This window comes from Tamandua tetradactyla, chromosome 12 (genome assembly GCF_023851605.1).
Source record: "Tamandua tetradactyla isolate mTamTet1 chromosome 12, mTamTet1.pri, whole genome shotgun sequence".
In the NCBI taxonomy this organism is placed as follows: Eukaryota; Metazoa; Chordata; class Mammalia; order Pilosa; family Myrmecophagidae; genus Tamandua; species Tamandua tetradactyla.
In genome coordinates this window covers 9,158,814-9,180,001 of record NC_135338.1, presented here as the reverse complement: position 1 = coordinate 9,180,001, position 21,188 = coordinate 9,158,814, and the positions used below count along the sequence as shown (strand labels likewise).

General features: G+C 38.2%; 1 protein-coding gene and 1 long non-coding RNA gene across 2 annotated transcripts in view; one reads left to right on the top strand and one right to left on the bottom strand.

Moving 5' to 3' along the window:
- Positions 1-8,591: 8,591 nt before the first annotated feature.
- Positions 8,592-11,298, bottom strand: LOC143651777 (uncharacterized). The gene is made up of 3 exons (XR_013160210.1): positions 11,135-11,298; positions 10,572-10,698; positions 8,592-8,816 (listed from the first exon to the last, which is right to left on the bottom strand). It is a non-coding gene; the product is annotated as an uncharacterized LOC143651777 (long non-coding RNA).
- TMEM260 (transmembrane protein 260) overlaps positions 10,086-21,188 on the top strand; it is a 64,937-nt gene continuing 53,834 nt past the window's right edge. The window contains exons 1-3 of the mRNA XM_077122547.1: positions 10,086-10,236; positions 15,318-15,349; positions 16,082-16,233. Of these exons, the coding sequence (XP_076978662.1) occupies positions 10,086-10,236; positions 15,318-15,349; positions 16,082-16,233 (335 nt within the window). The remainder of the gene's footprint in view (positions 10,237-15,317; positions 15,350-16,081; positions 16,234-21,188) is intronic.

Sequence of the window (21,188 nt, the reverse complement as noted above, 5' to 3'; positions counted from 1 at the left end):
GTCTTGGGCACACACTTCTCTCCTCCTATTTCCTCAGGTGCCTCCTTTCCCATGAGTCACAAGTTTACTCACATGCTATTCTGACTGCTTGGATTCCTGCCCTCACAGCTGGCACTGGCATTAATGGCATCTGCCTTCAAGGCTCGCTGTAGACTTGGACAATCCACATCATCTGAGCAATCAGCAGGAGCCTCCATGCACACTCAGCTCTGAGGCTCGGTCCAATAGTCCTGGCTCTGTTAAATAAGTCCCAGTGTCTGTCACATGACATGGGTGGTGATAAAGGTGAAAGTAGGAAACAGCCCCAATTATTACTGGGTGAATTTCCTGACAAACAAGTGGAATAGAGATAAAAAAATAAAAAAAAAAACCCAGAGTCAAGTGGTTATCCTGGAGGTTATTCTTATGCATTACATAGATATTCCCTTTTTAGTTTATGGTGTATCGGCATGGCTAGAGGGAAGTACCTGAAACTATAGAGCTGTGTTCCAGTAGCCTTGTTTCTTGAAGATGACTGTATAATGATAAAGCTTTTGCAATGTGTGTGCAATTGTGAAAACCTTCTGTCTAATGCTCCTTTTATCATAAGCGTTTCATCTCAGGAAGATGGAGAGAGCAAGAGCATGACCTGACTGCCCGTTAGGGTCTTGTGTTATAGATTTTCAAAGAGCACCATCCAAGGACTCCATTGCCTACACCCAGGGAGACCATGCATGGTCCACAATAAGTATAACTTATACGTGGGATCGCTACTTGTATGGATATATTTTTAACTATTCAATCCATTTTATCAACTATTTTAACATTACAATGTTATACATCTATCCCTGAGTAATTTTTCTTTAGATATTGACAGCATCAAAACAAGTAACCTGCAATAGAAGAAAATCTACTAGTCTGAGAATCAGATAGTGGAAAAGTAACTATTTCTGTGATCTAGGGCAGGTAGAGCCTGTGACATGGAAGGCCCTTTATTTTACTAATTAAATACCTTGATGAATTTGGGTAGTTTAGGGTAGGACCTAAAGCAAACTAATTTGCTCTACAGAAAAGGTGAGAAGAATTTGAATTTGCAGAGGCAATTTTCGTGGAGGGGGTGATGGAGAATGAGGATGAGAGTAAGCAGTAACCTTGGGAGAGGGTTCTTGGTTAGACACTCTCCTTTGCATTCAATCAGAACTCATCATTTTGGCAAAACAAAATTTCAGGGGATAATGGAGAAAGGGCTGAGTTTGGGCTGATGCAGTATTGAAAAGTTAGAGGCAGAGTGGGACAGGGAGGTCTACTCTGGAAATATTGGGAAAGAGTTTAGAATTCCACATACCATGGAATTGGTTTCACTGAGTCTCTATGGAGCAAGGAGCTTCCAAGCTCATATAGGTTGCAAATCGATTGTTTTTCTCATAGATTTTTATTCCCAGCTAATTGCCTTTGAAATGGAAGCAGAAAACATGACTTTTTACTTGCCCTATTTTAAAATCATATCCTATAGCTTTTCTTCTAAATATTAGATAATGATAGCTAATAATTATTATGGATCATAATGAACCAGGCTCTGTTCCAGGTATTGTGCTAGTCACTGGGATAAATCTACAATCCGGGTATTCAAAATTTCTTTTTGATCTGATAGATAAATTTTAATAATTTTTTTGCTGAGTGTTAAAAAAACTTCATTTTGTTATGTCTCTGAAATTGAATGAGAACAAAAAGATTTTGAAAATAACATATATCTGTAAAAACTCTAATTGAAGTATTCAATCATAAGCTTCGCAGATTTTGAAACATTGGTACCATATGTTTGTTATGAGACTTTGCTCTGTTGAGACCAGTAACTTTTCTCTTCCTAACAGCATGCTGAATTAACGGTTAGAATTTTCCAGCCATCCTGCCTCAAATGTGTTTTCTTTGAGAGATGGACTCTAATTCCCCTTTCTTTGAGTTTGGGCTGGCCTTAGTAACTGCCTGACCAAGAAAATACAACAGAACCAATATTCTGGGCCATCTGAGGCTAAGGTATAAAATACTTTGCAGTATCCACCAGGCCTCTTACAGGGCTCTGAGAACACTGAGCTACAACATAGGAAGTTCAACTACCCTAAGATTGCGATGCTGGAGAAGTCATGTGTAAGCCTTCACATTGAAAGTTTCGGTGAAGCCTGTGAGCCCATGTAAGTGAAGGCATCTTAACCTTACCATGTAAGTAAAGGTATCTTGACTCCATCCATCAGCTAACTACTACCCACTGACCTTAGTCAATGTACCATGAAGCAGAAGAGTCACCCAGCTGAGCCCTGCCCACATTTCTGACCCACAAAATTGTGAGGTATAATAAAATTATTACTGTTATATACTAAGTTTTAAGGTAATTTGTTACACAAAAGCAGACCTGTGGAACAAACCATTTCAAAATACTTCATAAACATCTAATTTCTCTACTATGGATAAATTCATATTTATAAATTCCAGTGAAGTGGTGAAATAAGTGGATTTAACAAAATAGTTCAAACAGGAAACAATTGATTTAGGGCATTTATATAGCTCTTAATAAGTTTCAGATTCTTCATATGCATAATAAATTCTAACTCCAAAAAGGTATAGTTTGGGCTATTTTAAAGGTATGTTCTTTTAAAAACTTTTTTTCCTCTTTTTCAGCAAAGTAATAAAATGCATATGGCAATGCAGAACAACTTATAAAGAAAGCAGTATTTTCTACCTTGCCACTCCTTTAGTCTTCCTTCTTCAAGACAATAACTTTCAACCTTTTCTAGTTTTAAATCTTCTCATGATTAGATCCTTAAACAATAGATCTTAGAGTTATTTCTTGATCTATCAGTTTAAGTCATTCTCTATCAATTCCCAAGATGAAATGCAAAGGATTTAGCTCATTTCTACTATCCTCCATAGTTTTTATTTTAACTTTTTAAAATTATTTGCTTTTGTGCTTTTACATAATATTCCTTTTTTTTATGTGAGATATTGGAGTTTTTAAAACAAAACATGAGTTTGTTCCCAACCCTCACCCCCACCCCACGAGGGACATAGTGTCCCTGGCAAAGTGGGACCTGACTCCCAGGGATGAGCCCGGCCCGGGCACCACGGGATCAACAACGCCTTCCTGACCAAAGGGGGGAAAGAAATGTAATAAAATAAGGTGTCAGTGGCTAAGAGAGTTCACATAGAGTTAAGAGGCTATTCTGGAGGCTACCTTTATGCGAGCTTCAGCTAGATATTGTTCATTGTCAAGGTGGCCAAACTTCACCCAACATCGTTCGCATTCACCTTAAAAACACTCATCAGGCCTCTATCTGAGATTCTAAAATAGTTGCATGTATTAGATTTACTTTTCAGAAACCTAAAACCTTCAGAAGATTCCTCAGCCAGATTAGTCCTGAAACCCAGACGTGCCAGTATCTCCAAGAATATCAACCAGTTCCATTCAACTATCCCACATTGTCAACACCTCTTTTCAACATGAAAAAAGTTAGAACGGCCATAATCCAATCTCCCTAAAGACTGGAGAAGGATTGAAGGAGAAGGAGGAGTTATAACAGAGAAGTTAGGATTTAACAAATGAGTATGAATGCTGCATCATTATATTGATACTTCTTTTTAGTCTCTAGTGTCTTGAAGCAGCTAGAAGGGAAAACTTGAAATTGTGGAGCTGTAACCCATCTGTTCTATAACTAACTGTTAAAATGTAGTTTGAAATTTATTGGGTTTTTTGTATACATTGATGTTTCACAATAAAAAATGTTTTTTAAGAATGGGTTTTCAGAACTATGAATACAGCCACTAGACTATGAAACTAACTTCTCTAATTATAAACCTAGAGTAGAATTACTGGTTTTAAGCTGTGTACACTTTCCTCTTTACTAGAAAAATGTCTAAGTCTTTTCCAAGGTGATTGTACAATTTACATTCCTGCTAACATTTTCATTGTTTCACATAGTTGCCAACATTATGCATTAATTTTTGCTATCTTATTAAGTGTGTAGTATCCTGTGCTGGTTTCAAAGGAAGTATGCCTTGTTTTGGTCAAAATCCCATTTCATAAGGGTAGTAGAGTGGTCTCTGTTCAATACTGTATGTTTGAAACTGTGATCGGATCATCTCCCTGGATGATGTGATTTAGTCAAGAGTGGTTGTTAAACTGGATTAAGGGACGACATGTCTCCACCCATTTGGGTGGGTCTTGATTGGTTTATTGGAGTCCTATAAAAGAGGAAACGTTTTGGAGAATGAGATTCAGAGAGAGCAGAGAATGCTGCAGCACCACGAAGCAGAGAGACCACCAGCCAGCGACCTTTGGAGATGAAGAAGGAAAACGCATCCTGGGGAGCTTCATGAAACCAGAAGCCAGGAGAGAAAGCTAGCAAATGACAGCCGTATTCGCCATGTGCCCTTCCAGCTGAGAGAGAAGCCCTGACTGTGTTCGCCATGTGCCTTCTCACTTAAGAGAGAAACCCTGAACTGCATCAGCCTTCTTGGACCAAGGTATCTTTCCCCGGATGCCTTTGGTTGAACATTTCTGTAGACTTGTTTTAATTGGGACATTTTCTAGGCCTTAGAACTGTAAACTAGCAACTTATTAAATCCCCCTTTTTAAAAGCCATTCCGTTTCTGGTATATTGCATTCCGGCAGCTAGCAAACTAGAACATATCCCATTATGATTCATGTTTGCTTTTCTCTAACTACTAATGATGTTGAACATATCTTCATATGTCTACTGAGAATTCCAGGTCAATCTTCATATGTCTACTAAGAATTCCAGATCAATAATGAATCTATAAGATCATATGAGTATCTGACAGATTTTTAAAGATATATAAATATACATAGTCTAATTGCCCTCTAAAATGTTATTCTAAATGGGCATTTTTAAATTTTAAATATTTTTGCATCTTTGCCAATAGGGAAGATAAGAAATGGTTTCTCTATATTTTTTATTTCAAATTCCTTTGATTGCTGGCATATTTTAAAATTTGAAATTCTTTTTCTATGGCATTTAACAGAACACGTGTGTCTTTCTGTAATGCCCTATATAGATGGTTTACTGTGATAATATTCCAGGGATTTATGGTATTGGGACTTAAAGTTTCTAATCAATTTGCACAGCTCTTGATAAGACCAAGACATATTTGCCTTTATATAAAGTGAGTTTTTTGTCATAACGATTTCTAAATTATTATTTTTAGGTTAATTTTAGTGCATTAACCATCTGTGAAGCTACCCTGAATGCTAAGAAAAAATTTAAAAAGGAGAATGATGTCCCCTTTCAGAAAGACGGAGTAGACATACTTTTCCCCATTCCCCCTGCTAAGAACAACTAAAACCCCTAAGAATTATATACATACATACACCGACATACACCGACACATAACAAGACTCTAAAAGGTAGAGAAAATAAGGTAAACTAGATAGAAACTGCTAGACCTGAAAAATGACATGGTAATGAGTTCCCTAGGTTTTCTTTTTTGCCTCATATATCCCAGATTGGGTGCTGAAGAAGCTTGCAACCTGACAATGTCAATGGGCACAGACAAACAATTTCCCAACTGAGAGGCCACTCAAATGATCCTGTTTCATTTATTTTTATTATTGTTATTTTTTTGGTTTTCAGGACTCCCGGAGCCAAATATGAGATACCATGGGCCCACAGATCTATGCCTTCACTTTCCTTTGACTTTGATGTTCTATCTCTTATTTGCAATTTCCCCGGCCTTGAATTTGCATTATACAAATGGTAATGTTCTTTGGATGTTTCAACTTGGCTGGGCTACTGTCTGCGGTGATTCAATCAAGGACTATTCTCAGTGTTGCTGCAAAGGTTGGTATTTTGCGGATGTGACTGAAGTCCATGATCAGTTGACTTTAAGAGAAAGAGATTATCCCAGATAATCTGGGTGGGCCTAATGAAATCAGATGAAAGGCATTAAAATCGGAATTAATGAAGAAGCTATTCCACTTGCTCATGTCTAAGAGTTCTAACCTTCCCTTCCTGACATAGTCTGCCCTACGGAATTCAGACTCTCTTTCGCAGCCCCCAGTGTTGCGTAAGACACTCCCTTGGAATAAATATCCTAATATATATCTTGTTTCTCTGGTTGAAATCTGACCGATATATGTATTTTCCTATTCTATGGTATGTATTATAGTAGCTATCTTTAATCCTTTGTGAAATAAAGTAGAGCATAAATAATTTTAAAAGATAATACTCCTTCTATATTGTATTGGTCTGCCCCAAGATCAAATCCAACCATGACATGTCACCTGAAATTCCTTCTCCTTTATCTCTATTGCTTTCCATCTTCATGCCTCCTTTTCTTTCTTCCTTGATCCTACCCCCTCCAGCCTCCTATACATCTTTACTTACTAATTATTTCTCTGCAAGTACATTCTTGGATTGCAGAAAACAAAAAGACCTACACTACTCATTTGACCATTCGATCCCCATGAATTCCCATACTATTTTTTTCCTTTCACTGTCAAACTTCTTACAAACGTATTCTATTTTCACTTCTTCTAATCCCTCCTTCATTAACCAACTGTTAACCTGGTTTCCATATCTACTACTCTAATGAAACCGACTTCTTTAAATTTCAAGGTTCAGATACCTCCCAGTCACTAAATCCAACCATGGCAGGGAATATCTGTAACATTAGCAGCCTTCTTGGACCAGAAAGTGACATTTCTGTAAGAGCCTCTCTTTACCTTAAGACCATCAGAGAGTTGCCAAACTGACTACTTCCAAACTTCTTTTACACAACAGAATAAAGATCAGCATGAGAATGCCACGGTGGCAAGGTCTCTGTTACTCTAGTAGCTAAAAGCAATTTCTGGGTGGGCCATGGTGGTTCAGCAGGCAGAGTTCTTGCCTGTCATGCCAGAGACCCAGGTTTGATTCCTGGTGCCTGCCCATGCAAAAGAAAAACGCAATTCCTAACAGATATACCAAAAGTTTCTCATTTTTCATGTATTCATTCATTACATAAATACTTGTTAAGCACCTACTTTGTTCAGGCACCATTTTAGGCATAGGTATACACAGTAGAAATGAGACAAAGTCTCCCAGGTTTGAATTGCTGATTAGACTTAGAAATGGGGATGTCAAGGGGCAGTTAGATTTAAAAAAATAGAAAAGAAATTTGTAGGGGTGTGGTATTGCTGTTTATACAGGCATACATACATATATACAAACATAATGTAAATGTTATGACATTTATTATAAGAATTGGCTCACGTGACTGTGGGTCTTGGAAAGTCCAAATTCTGTAGGACAGGCTGTAAGCTGGGAACTCGGATGAAGGTTTCAATGAATTCCCCAAAAGGAGAAGCTGGGTGGCTGAACTAGACAGAATGATTCCTTCTGACGGCTGAAATTTTTAGTTCTCCCTTTAGGCGCCTTCCTTCAGCTGATCAGATGAGACGTCTCTCATCACTGAAGGCGAATGCTGAAGTCCTTTGTAGGCTGTACATGTAATCAGCTAGAGATGTCATCAGTAGGCTGATGATTTAAGTCCATTAAATACCCCCACAGGAATAATCAGTCCAGTGTTTGCTACACCAAATAACTGGACAGCACAAACCAGCCAAGTTGGCACCTGAACAGCTTATATTATAAATTAAAGTGTCAGTAAACTAATCCTGGGAAAGAAGTCAGAAAGAGAGAAGCCTAGAACTAAGCCCTGGGCTCTCCAGAATCTGGAGTTCTGACAGAAGCAGAGCATAAGGGGAGAGGCCAGTGATGGGACGAAAACCAAAAGAGCGTGCTGTCATCCGGAGGCCAGAGAACAACGTGCTTCAGCAAAGAGAGAATAGTCAGATGGTAGAGTCGGATACACAGAGAACTGGCTGAGCTTCATCCTCAAAGGAGATTAACCATGAAACTAAAGAAGATTCAGCTTGGGGGCCCCATCCTAACCAGCACAAGCTTCTTACAAGGCTTGCACCTCGTTCTGTATCTGAAGTTTTGTATTCTTTTGTTTGAGGAGGATTACCCAGGTTGTATAAACTCAGGCCCCAGATAGCCCAGATGTGTCTTTCTTTATTGTCCCTTAGCACTCTGTGACACTCTGACCTCACATGCTTCAATTGACACTTTTTCTTCCTCAGTTTCCTGTGACATCTCACTCTCAGCTCTTCTGCTGTTATCTTCTCATTCTCCTCCCATTTCCTAAATGAAGATACAAGCTAAACTTTGGCTGACCCAACCTTGCTCTCTCTACACTATGTCTTTGTCAATTTCTTCATTCACATTATTCCTATGTGAACAACTCCCAAATGTATACTTCTATCGCTGATCTCTACTCCCAAATATGGGCGGAGAATTATGCTCCTTTAAAAATAATTTTCCATAATAAAATTTATCTTTTGATAAAGTTCAGTACCAAAAGATGAAATGGATAAAAAGGGAAAGAAATATATGTTTAACTCAGTATTATTCATTGGCATGCTCTTTTGGGAAAGACATAGACAACAATCTCTCCTAGAAAGCTATTGCTGAGTAACAAATTACCCCAAAACTTAGTGGCTTAGAACAATGACGATTATTATCTTACAATTTCTGCAAAACAGTTATTGCTAAGGCCTAGCTGGATCTTCTTTAGGGTCTTTCTCAGGCTGCAGTCAAGGTGCTAGTGGAGCTCTCATCATCTGAAGGCCCAAATGGGAGAGGAGCCACTCCCTGGCTCATGCACATTATTGCTGGCAGAATTAGTTGCTCGCAGGTCATTGGGCTGGAGGCCTCCGACCCTCACTTGCTGGTGGCTGGAAGTGGTCCTCAGTTCCTTGTCATGGGGACCTCTGCCTAGAACAGCTCACAACATCAAAGATAGCTTCATCAGAAGGGGTAAGTGAGAAGGTAGGAGAGGGAGTGGCAGCAAGAGGGAAGTCATCCATCACTTCTGCCTTATTTTACTGGCAGAAGCAAGTCAACAGGTCCAGACCCCACAGGAGGCTGGGATCACTGGGAGCCATTGTAGCAGTAGCCTACCTCACAGCCCCTGTCTTCTTGAACTTACACTACAGCTGGAAAAGCATTGTACAAGTACCTGAAAAAGACTAAGGTAGGCTGGCACAATTACTGCCAATTCCGCTACAATTAAGCACCTTGCTCCTCTCAGATTGCATGCAACACATTTTAGATGGCCGCTGATTGTTACTGTATTCTGAGATGTATCCATGGAAGGTGCCCCCTACTCTCCACTCCCAAATAACCACTAAAATAATGGAAAAGTTCTTGCTTAAAATACTTACTTGGAGCCAGGTTATATATGGTTATCCAACAGCCCTCACTGTTTTTTTGCATAGCAGCTGACAGAAAAGTACTGTGTCTATGTTTCATTTCCCAATTTATGGTTTAAAGCCATAAAATATCTCTCTTCATTAAAGTATGATCTACCACAATGTGTTATGTGTATGAATACCGAAATGAAAGTTGCCCAGGTCATCAACAGTGTCTTTCCCCTGCTTTAAGAAAACGCAAAAACGGAAAACTCTCCTACTTTAATCTCTCTGATAATTACGCGGCAACTTAATGATTTTCACACGGCTTATATAATCAATCGCAGTAAACACACACCCTTTACGTACGTATTGGTTTACTTTACAGACATCGTTAACACTGCTTGGTCCTCGAGTGTAGTTCCACCCCGCACCAGAGATGGCAGTAGTTGCCTTTCCTCACTCTCCGTTTCCGACCCTGCTTTTGTCTCCATCAGAACCGACCAAGTCGGTACAAAAAGTGGAGGGGGGATTGGGGGAAGATCGAGTCACACACTGTATACCTGTAGCTGGGCTCGCTTTCTTACGAGATGCCCTCTCCCCCCCCTATAATTAGGTAGTTTGGCGCACGCCGTGAGCAGGTGAACCCCGGTGCGCGGCGCTGCCGGGAAGCTCCGGAAGCTGGCTCCCGCTGGGCCCGGCCTTCTCGCCTCCCCCGAGCCGCGCGGAGAAGGGGGCGGGCCGGCCTGCGCCGGGTGCCCTCGGAAGTCGCCGCGGCCGCTGCGCGGGCTTGCTTCCCTCCCGGCCGGGAAACTCCCTGCTGTCCAGGGGTCTGGGGGCCTCCGCCAGCCCGTGGGTGCTCATGGCGACGGGCAGGGGCCGGGCCCGGGGGCGGGCAGCCGGTGCGGGCCCGCGGCGCTCCGGGAGCCTGTGCTGCGGCGCCGCCGTGTTCGCCGCTGTGGCGGCCGTGTTCACCCTCACGCTGCCCCCCTCGGTGCCGGGCGGAGACTCGGGTAAAGTACTCGCAGGGTCGTGCCCCCTGTCCCCCCCCCTCTTGTCCTGGAGCAGGAAAGGACTGTGTCGGATCCCCAAGGTCCCCAGGACGGGGATCTATGCCTCTTCTGGGGAGGGCTGGTCATCTCGGGCTCCCCACCCATCCCCTGTGCCCAGCGCCGAGTGTCGCGTCCCGGAACTAACTGGCGTGTCACCCTTGTTAGCTCTGGTTTCTTTAGTTCTCGGGGGTTTGTTGGTTTCGCCTGATGGGACTTGACTTCTCCACTTCCTCAGTTCGTTTTTTCTGGTTCTGAGTTTTTGCTTTCCATTCCTTTAGCCCCAAAATAGTACTTACCGAGTCCTTGTAGTGTTCCAGACCAGCAACGACAACCACAAAAGACCACGGTAGTGGTGAGCAAGTCTCTTGGAGGGCATGCTGCTGTGGGGAGAGACCCTTCACGAATTGCTGCATCAGCAACTGCCTATCAAGTGATAATGAATTATGGAGACAAGGAAGCGTGGTTGAGAGTGGGGATGGGTAGTGGGTCCTTCAGAATGAATGGTCAGGAAAGCTGTCTGAGGAGGGGATGTTTTCAGTTGAAACCTGAGTAACAGGAAAGAACAGGCCACACAGAATATTTGGGGGAGAACACTAACAAAGCTGGAAGCCGGATGAGGCTTAAAGCAAGATGCTTCTCTTCAAAAGAAAAGCATGATTCATGGGTCATTTCACAGCAGATCCTTAATTGTTCAAAAGATCCAGGTTTTATTTTGCTGCCAGATTCGTGAGTGTACAAGAATACTTAATGGCCAGTATAACTTAAGGTGGTGAATCAATAGATTGGAGAAACTAAATGTATTAGTTATCTTTTGCTGGATAGCAAATTACCCATTTAAAACAGATGTTTATTATCTCACCGTGTTTGAGGGCAGGAATCTCCATGTGGCCTTGCTGGGTTGGCTGATTCAGGGTCTTTCAGGAGATTGCTGTTAAGGTGTGGGCCAGAGCTGGAAACATCTCAAGGCTTGATTTGGGAAGGATCTCCTTCAGGCTCACTCCTGTGGCTGTTGGCTGGAGATGCCACTTCTTTTCCGTGCAGGAGTTTTCATAGGACAGCTAGTTTCTGTCAGTGAGAGATCTGGCACTGGAGTCTGAAAGTGGTATCTCTTTGTTTCTGCCTTATTTTATTCCTGGTAGTGAATCGGTAAGTGCAGTCTCATTCAGTGGGAGGAAATTACGTAAAACATAAGACAGATCCTTGGGGGTCCCTAGGAGACCATCTTTGAGGCTGCAAACCACATATATGTTTCATTTTCAGATCATTGGTTTTCCTCTGTCTTTCAGCTGCTGTTGGACAAAAAAGTGGTAGTTCCCATTAGCATAGTGGGGAATGGAGTTAGTGGTGTTTCCAAGGTGTATATTAAGCAACTGAAATAACTTTGTAACTGAGAGTTGTGACATTGGAGGGCATTACTCAGACGTTAGGTGGACAGTTGCTTACTGGTTTTTGAATCTGACATATTCGGGTGGGATGAATAGTAGTTAACATTTATTGAGCACAGTGTGCCCTGCACTGTTCTATCCTCCCAGCCACCCTATGAAATAGGTACTATTATTCCATTTATAGATAAGAAAACCGAGATTAAGCTACGTCACAAGTCACACCACTAGTAAGTAGGGCAATCAGGGAAAGAACCCAAGTAGATTGATTTAGAACATGTTTTCTTAATCTCCAGTTTGTCAAAGAATTTCATGAAATTCATTGTTAAATCCGCCATCACATGTGTAGTGATATTTAAAGTCTGTTTAAAATCTGATTGGTGCCTTGTCTCTTTTAAAACTGTATGTTTTTCCCCATAAGAATAAAGTTTTTATTTACCTTGAATTGCCAAACTTTTTAGGTGCTTTAATTTGTTTAATTTGATGCTAAGTTAAGTGAGTGTTTCTAAAATATTTTTGTGTTCATTTTGGGAATGGTACATAAGCTGCTTTCTAAATGTATGCCAGTTTGGAAAATTTGTATAATCATATCTTTGATAGTTTTGTTTGTGTTGAATGTACTGTTCTTAAATTTGTGTTTATGAAATATGCTTTCTATCAATAAACAGAACCCATTGCAAAACCAGTATAAAGCATGCATTCTTCTTCCTGATAAGTCTTACATTATTCTCCTTAAATCTTCACATTTTGTGGCTTGTCAAAATTATTCTTTATGCCACCTAACACACATATTTGATTTACTTAAAAGAGGCCAGGGATGCCTAAGCTACTTTGGAAGGAGGGTGGGAATCTAGGCTTCACTTCTATTTGTTATTCTTGGGGAAAATAAATTAGCTTATATATAAGCTATTCGGAAGATACTGTCTTTAGCAGACTTGATATGAGAACGTAATAGTATACTTAATATAAAAAGTATGCTATAAAGAAAGCTTTATAGTATGCTTAACCTTTTGCAAAGCTTAAGCATCTGCTAACTGTGCTGAGCTCTCCACCCATTTGTGAGCCAGACGAAGGAATGTACTTCAGAATTGCTGGGGGAGCTTGGGCTCCATTACCAGAGGATCTTACTGGATTAGGTAGGTTTGGGGTAGGGTCAATTTTTTTGCATGGGCAGGCACCGGGAATCCAACCCGGGTCTCCAGCATGGCAGGCGAGAATTCTGCCTACTGAGCCACCGTGGCCCGCCCGAGAAATCTTCATTTTTAAAAAGCACCCAGGTTATTCTGATGCAACTCGTTGTACAACTTTGAGAAAAGCATTATATAAAGAACTGGGAAAAAGCAAGGACATCGGAGACTCTGTGATTTTTTTTTTTTTGGCTATTTATTTCCTCTTTTCTCATCACATTAAATTTTGAGAGTCAGATTTCTGTTTGGCTCTTTATCAAGAATACATTTATAAGCTCTGAAAGTAACATCTGTCTAGATTTTTGTTTAACATTTGAAAATAGATGATGGAAGTTTGTTACATTTATCTCTATGCCAATAGAACCCCAACAATAAGGCGTATTGACTCTAATGGTAAAAAGAAATTAGAGAAAATACTCTTTCTTAATATTAAATGTAGTACATGGCGATTCTGAATAGAGGAGAAGGAAGTGTCCTTAAAATATTGAGCTTCCATATACATACATATATAGAGAGATAGATAGATAGATACACACACACAGATATATAAGAGAAAAAATTGATTAAAATGGTTTGAAACTGAAGCTATTTATAACATCTAACCCAGCCTGGAATAAAACTATAAAAACCATATCGTTGGCAGTGACTATAAAGGAGAACAGTTCTTTAAAATGTTTTTAGGCCACTAATAATTTCTTTAAAAAAGGAATATTTATGATATAAAAAATACCTTTGGTTTCCAAAGTGCTCTTGAATATCTCCAGAAAACTTAAGCTGTCCTTCAGTAGGATTGGCTTAGGTGAGCAGTGGCTGTCTTGGGTATGGAGCTTCCAAGCAGTCATTCCCCAAAGACAGGATGTCTGAGTGGCAAGGATGATGACAACGTGATAGGTCTTTCTGTCAACCCGCAAGTGCCCAGCTTGCGTTGGACTCTGTGTGTTGCTAGAGGAGGGAGAGGTCGTGGTATCTTGACAGGCTCCTAAACTAGATAGGATAATGGTTTTAACTTAGTGGGAGAGACAGAAATGAAAACAACTAGAATATAAGGCCGTCTAAGTAAGTGCTAAACAGGCTCTGGCAGAAGGCTCTGGAGAAGGAGGAAGTGATTAATTCTGCCAGGGGAAGAGGGGGGGGTCTGTGAAGATAGGTGTCACTGAGGAGGTGACAATTTACTAGGCTTTGACAGTTTGGGGGAAGGATACTGAGGAAAATATTCCAGGGTGAGAAAATGAGTGATAAGAAGTGCAAAAGAGGAATGCTGCGGAGGAACAGTAGGTGATCAGGTTTGACGACGAGCATAGGATATAACCCTCACAAAGGAATTTGAAGCCATAGAGGGACTGTCTCTCATACTCAGGAACCTGGACAGCAGAATAGCCATCAAGAAATTTTAACTTAGGTATGAGCCAGCCTTTCTTTTGTAGGTGAGGATGGGAAGGTTGGGGAATGAGTGATTTAAGTATAAAGACAAATTGAGAAGGAACAAGTCTATTACTGTAGCCCAGACCTGAGAGGATAAAACTAATTTGTAGCTGGGGCAGTAGAAATTAAGTGTACCACTGAGAATAGGAAATGGACATTAATACATTTCCTAATAGGTAATAGTAACTTTCAGTAAATCATTCATCAATTAATATTGATTGGTTTCCTACTTGATTGCACACTCTACACAAATAGTCCCTGTTCTATACTTAGATACTGTTTAAAAACAGGCATGAAATTACTGCATCATAATTTTAGAAATAATTATTCATGGTGAAGAACTAAAGAAGAAGGCTATGAAAATAATAAAATGAGTTAATTGTTGAAAAAAATGTATATCGGTAGTCAGAGCTAACTGGCGTTAATAAACAGCTGGAAATTGTTTCAAGATACCCAATGTAGTTAATATAGAGAACATATCCAAATGCATGTGTTAAGAAAGTATGGTGGGCCACGATGGCTTAGCAGGTAAGAATGCTTGCTTGCCAAGCCTGAGGACCCGGGTTTGATTCCCGGTGCCTGCCCATGTAAAAAAAAAAAAAAGAAGAAAAGAAAAAGAAAAAAAAAAGTATGGCACATTTTATGTAGTACACAAACCATATGTCTGCACATTTTACATATCATAAAGTTGTGCCTATGGACAGTTTTGTGCTAAATAACCCTGCAGCGTGTCACACTAATGCTCTATGACAGTAAGTGTATATTTGCAAGTGACTACAACTCTTTCAGGAGCGAATAAGTATTTTTAAAAACCCGTATTTACCTATATTGCCACTGACCGGTTATTAAAAACTACCAAAGGTAGGTTGTTCAGTAAGACCTAAGGGAGAAGATATTCTTGGGCTAGTTCATGCTGTTAAATCTCTACAGATTTACAGTTTTATCCAGTCACATTAATGCAAAACCCCAATGCAAGCATTTGGATTTCTAAAACTTTGGACGAGTGTCATTTTCTAATAGTAATTATTGGTTTTACATTATTTTTTCACAGGGGAACTGATCACAGCCGCATATGAGCTTGGAGTAAGTATTAGTTTTATTGTTTAATCAATGCTCTCATTAACAGTTTTAGGAATTAAGAAAGTTTAATTAAGCAGGGGATAAAGTGGATTAATTTATTTTCAAACCCCAGTTTTTACTAATTTATAAGTACAGAATGTGACAATTTACTTTAAGTTTTAAATCCAATTAAACTGAATTATAAAGTAAAGCCTTTACTGTATATACAGTAGCTGACTTATTATCATCCTAAATTTTGTATAAGCTGTGGAGAAAAAAATAAATCGGGTTAACAGTTTTAATAAGTTTATTATTTAATAAACTTTATTATAGTGCATGATCCCTTTAGGCAGGACCTTAGGACTGTCAACGTGGTGGTAATCCAATAGCAGTGTGGTCTTTCACTTTCTAACCAGTACAGCATTTCAGAACCTGCTATTTTTTATTCCAACGGCCTTTTAAGGGGTCCTAACGTACTGTGAACCCAGAGAACAAACTGCTTAAGTACTGACAATGAAACATGTCATCCTTTCCCTAGGTGACATGCCATGTGATAGAAGCTGCCAAATCCACTAAAGAAAATATTTATTTGTATTGGCGCAAGAGGATTACAGCAGAAAACCACTATTCAAACATTTAGTCATTGGTGCTTAATCTTTCTACTGCCTGAGAAAAAGAGTTACTTTTCAATTAAAGCCAGTGTGACTGTTCCTTTACTAGATGAAAACCTTCTAACTGTTGCTAATTTTTCTGTAGGTCGCCCATCCTCCTGGGTATCCCCTGTTCACTCTGGTGGCGAAGCTGGCAATTGTCCTGTTTCCTTTTGGTTCGGTTGCCTACCGAGTCAATCTTCTCTGTGCTTTATTTGGAGCAGTAGCTGCATCGTTACTTTTTTTCACTGTTTTCAGGTAAAGTAGTTAAGTTAAAATTGATTTTGAGTAATTGGCAATGTTGCTTTCTTTTGGCCCAAATACGTCTTTTGCTGCTTAAATGGCTTTCCTAACTCATGTGATTTCTTTTACAAATTGACAATAATTTCATATGCATTTGCCCCCACAAATGATTGCACAGTTGGTTCCACTTCATACAGTGGAGTTAAGGTGTCATCAGTTCATTATCACAATTCTCTGGTTAGGCAGAACTAATGAGGTTTGTCATTTTATGAAGATGCATATGGGCCAGTTAAATTCAACAATATGAAGTTCGTCTTTTTGTAAATGGTAAATATCATTTAATTATTCACAGTATTGCTGATGGGCAACTGCCTATCAGGTCCAGTGTTGGTACCTAATTTTATTACATTCTAAATATGAACATGTGTATTTTTTTTAATGAGGCTGTTAACTGAGGAAATCAATTTCAGATGTGGTCTCAATAACGTTTCACTTTGTTCCATAATAATCGTAATGAAGGTAAGCAAATTCGACCCCACTTTATTGATGGAAGGCTTTCTTAGTTTGGAGACCTACCTCACTTTTTAAAAATTGGTCATTAGTTTAGGATATTGGTAAATTCATTTGTCTGGCGTTTCTGTCCCCTTATTCTTAACTCAGTCTAACTCATGCCTAAGGGGATTATAGTGAAAAATACAAATTCTACTTTCTACAAAGGGAAAAACAAATCAAAATACTTCTTCCAAAAACCAATTACAGATGTTATTAAAAAAAATAGTTTCTGTGTATAAATATAATTTGAAAAGAAATCATTTCAATTGCATTTCTGGACAATAATATTTTTATTTGTGTTAAGGTCATAACCTTGACCTCTAGTTAAATTCTTTCTAAATTCTCATTTATACAAAGGTAATTTTAACTCTAAAATTTACTTTCAAATCTCTTTGTGAAAGCTTTCAGATTCAAATATCATAATTGTTGATCATTTACTGAATTTTTACCTACATAATTGGACTTGTTTCAGTTTGCATCTTATAGGTTTTCAGTAATAGCAAGATCTTTACTGAAATGTGAGATGTTTAAAATTACGTCTCTGCTTGATCAGTGTTCTGAAAACTTTCTTTTACTAAGTGGTTAGAATAATTTTTATTAGAATTATTCCTTCTGAGTCTTTTATAATTAAGAATCTGTCAGCTTTTGCATTGAAAAAAAAACTTATTTTTTATTCTTAAACATCTAAGGTGAAATTTAGAAATTTACCTGTTCTAAACCGAATATGAGTTATTGATTTTCAAAGGATATTTTAAGGCAAAAACATTTATGAAGACTAATATTTGTATTTATTTTTGTAGTTTATCTCCATTTTAGAAGATCCTTTATATAACATATACATATATTTTAAATGCTGTGTAGATATAAATAGCTCCTATGCATACAAAGTGATCAGTTTCCCAAAACCTTCCCTTGTTTTTCAACATAATAGTTATTGATGCCATTCCACATGAGAATCACCATAAAAATCATATACGAAAATCTTTGTCTTTATAGAGTTTGAACAATAATTTTCTTTTGAATTGTCCACATTTTTAGAATAGCTTTCATTAAATATTATGCTTGATTATAATAGATTTTAGATTAGCACACTAGCCTGTATCTTAATGATATATTTTTATTGCTCTCATGTTTTAAATCAAAATTCTTAAGATTAAATTGGGTATATGAGTGGTTTTTTGTAATATAGTACTTTGGAAGTAAAGAGTTGCTTTCATTCAGAAAAGAAATCTAACGATATCATCTCTTACACACATTTTAATATGAAAATACTTCATTATTTTGAATACAAATAATTGACAAGGTACACGTCCTGTGGGAACAACCTAGTTCAAGTGGCAAATCTGTTTTGTCAAACAATAGACACCCTTCAGAAAGGAGCAAGCCATCTCTATGGTAATAAGAGTAACAGTAGCCTATTGATTGACTGGAAGAAGACATTATACAATGTCAGCTGGCTTGTTACAATTTCATTTGTTGTATGACCTGAACTTAACCTTAAAAACCTTTCTTCTGTGAACATAAACCCAATAGCAGGGCACAGTTCCTGTATGGCCATTACAGTGACAGCTTCTTTTAGTTCCAGTGTACAGTAACTGTGTTCTTTACAGGTTGACTCCTTTATCAGAATTTGTTTAGGGGACATTTCACTACTTTATTCATTTACAGACTAAATCATAAATCCATTTTGTTGTTGGATATTGAAGGATTTTGATGCAGGAAACAATTTGATTTCCCCCACCCCTAACCCCCCCCATTCACTTAAGAGAACATTACTGTACATGTGGGATTAGTGCTGACTGGTGTGCAGTAAATTAATTCCTTTAACAGGTTTAAGTTTTTTTCAGGTAATTGTTCACATAACATTCACTATATTTAGCTCTTGGGGTGGACATAAAGACCTTCTGTACCTTTTAAACAAAGATTGTATTTCAAAAGCAAATTTCTGTTTAAATGTGTTGATGTAAAAAGCTCCATTTTTTTCAGTAAACATGACTTAGATTGAAAGGACAATTTATTCGTTGTTTTCAATTACTGTGTAATTTTTGCTTTTCTTGCATCTTTCTCTTGCTTTTAAAAGCTGTAAGATGTCATTAACACTGCATTTTTTTGTCAATCTTTCCTAATGGTTGGCAAGAACTCATTTATGTTTGCTTTGCTCTAATGTAGAAGGCGTAAGAGGAAAACAGCGCATAGAAAGCTATATGTGTCACTGTGGTTTATTGAATTAAAAATAGTAATGTGGCAATTGTTTTTCTATGTATTTATGTATTGTACCCATCAGGGGAATTTTTTAAGCATACATTGTTAGGGTAGTTTAATCTAATCCATTTCTTTTATATGAAATAGTATTCATTTTATTAATGTGTATTTAAAATTATGTAATACAGCCAGTGATTTCTAGGAGCTCAGATTTTCTCCTATGAGTCCCTTGAAGTAATTGATTTTTAAATTTGATAGCATGATGTTTAAAGTATTCCTTTCTATTTGAAACATACAAGTCCTATTAATATAAAATAAAAAGTTGTAGGTAATGTAAATCACTAGTAGGAACACCATTTACCACTGGCTAATGCCTGAATTTCAGAATTATCTTCTAAGATACACTGAGTTAGGTCCTATGTACTGAATAAGAATAGGACTAAAAAATCTCTATCATGAAGCATCTGTGTGTTTACATTTCTTATGTTCTGATGTCACTAAGCGATAGAATGGAGTATGTTGATAGCATTGTATAAAAATTTTCTACCGCAGGGAAGATTGAAATTGCTAATGATCTCAAATGAGGTGTATCATTTATCGTTTATTTTGGTAGTTTCAGGACAGGCAATATATTCTCCATAGATATATAGGAGACAGACATAGGAGTCAGGATATCTCTTCAAACTATTATGGGCCAAATGCTACTACAGAAGCATTCATTCAGTACTATTTATTGAGCACTCATGCGTTTTGAAAGTAAAACTCTTAGTTTTTACCATCAAAATTCAGTGCTCATTTTAAAGAAAGTACGACTTACAGTCATTAACCACTAAAGAAGCTGTTTCTCAAAATTTTCTAAATGTATGTTTTAAGAAATTTGCATAAAAACTTTCTAATATGTTAACATCATGCAATAAGATATCAAAATTCTTAATGTCAAACAGGTTATCAGGAATACATGAGTATTTATAATAACTAAAGGTATATTGAAACTCCCTGCATATTTACAAAGAACTTATGGTAAGTTTCAAGTTATATTTAAATATCTCCTGACAGTTTTGTGCCAGTGTTGTATTTATGGGATTTTATTATTTTTATGTTTTATATTTTTAAGCATTGTCATTATTGAAAATTAATTAAACTTTGGAAAAGTAGCACTTGATTCTGAACACTGTCTTCTATTCTTATAACTTCAGCTAAGATCCCATTCAATAAAGAATAGAAAATTAAAATGCCATACCTTAGAGAATGCAGAATCTCCTGCTTAAGAGACATTTGGATTTTCCAGCTCAAAGAGTATTTTAGATTATTGCCATAGAGAATAATGTGAAGCTCTTCCTAATTTCAGAAGTAACTATTCATAAGTAACAAATAGTCACCAAGTTTTTGTAGTTGAAGAAGAATGGAAAGTACTGGAGCATTAATTTCCATTGAGGAGAATATCTGTCTTGATCCCTGGTTAATTGATCATATATTTTTCTCAAACTCATATTAAAATTGCATTGACTCAGACTGGTTAAGCATATTTAGAGCTCGGTTCATTTGCATTTTCTTATAAGTAGAGTGATATATTAGGCTCTAATAGGAGCGATTCATTTGGAAGGGAAAAAGCAGGTCAAAACTCTCTTTTAAGACTGTAGAGTCTTTTCTGACAGCTAGTCAGAGTTAGAATTAGTTCAAGGAAATGTTAATAATGCACTGCCTGGCCTAATCCCTTTGATATCACCAGGTATCCTCCTGTTCATGGGTTAATTGCTTTAAAAGCGAAGGCAATATTCTGAGCGGTGGGCCGCTTCACCTTTTCACAGCTGTTACCATTGAGTGACAACTAAATCCCATGTGTAAGATGAGGAAGAGCTCAATCTCCAATTGGGAGAAAATTTATGTAAACCGCAATCCCTTCAGAATGTGCGGAAGTCATAGACTTTCTTGATTTACTCTGCTTTTCCCAGAAAGCTCTATTGTTCACTTTCCTAAGTCCCATCAACCCTTTGTAGCAGAATATCACAGCGGCAGCAGATAGCTTGAAATATATAAATGCTATCATAGCTCTGATTAATAGCAGTGCTTATGAGTCAAGTCTGATAACAGTGCAGCTCTCCACTCAATTTCAGATACTGCTAATGGAATCTGTCTTCTCCAATTGTAATATGAGAAGGCCTAATTTGCCATGGAGCTTGGAGCTGTCACCAGTAGGGGATTGTGGGGTCAGATGG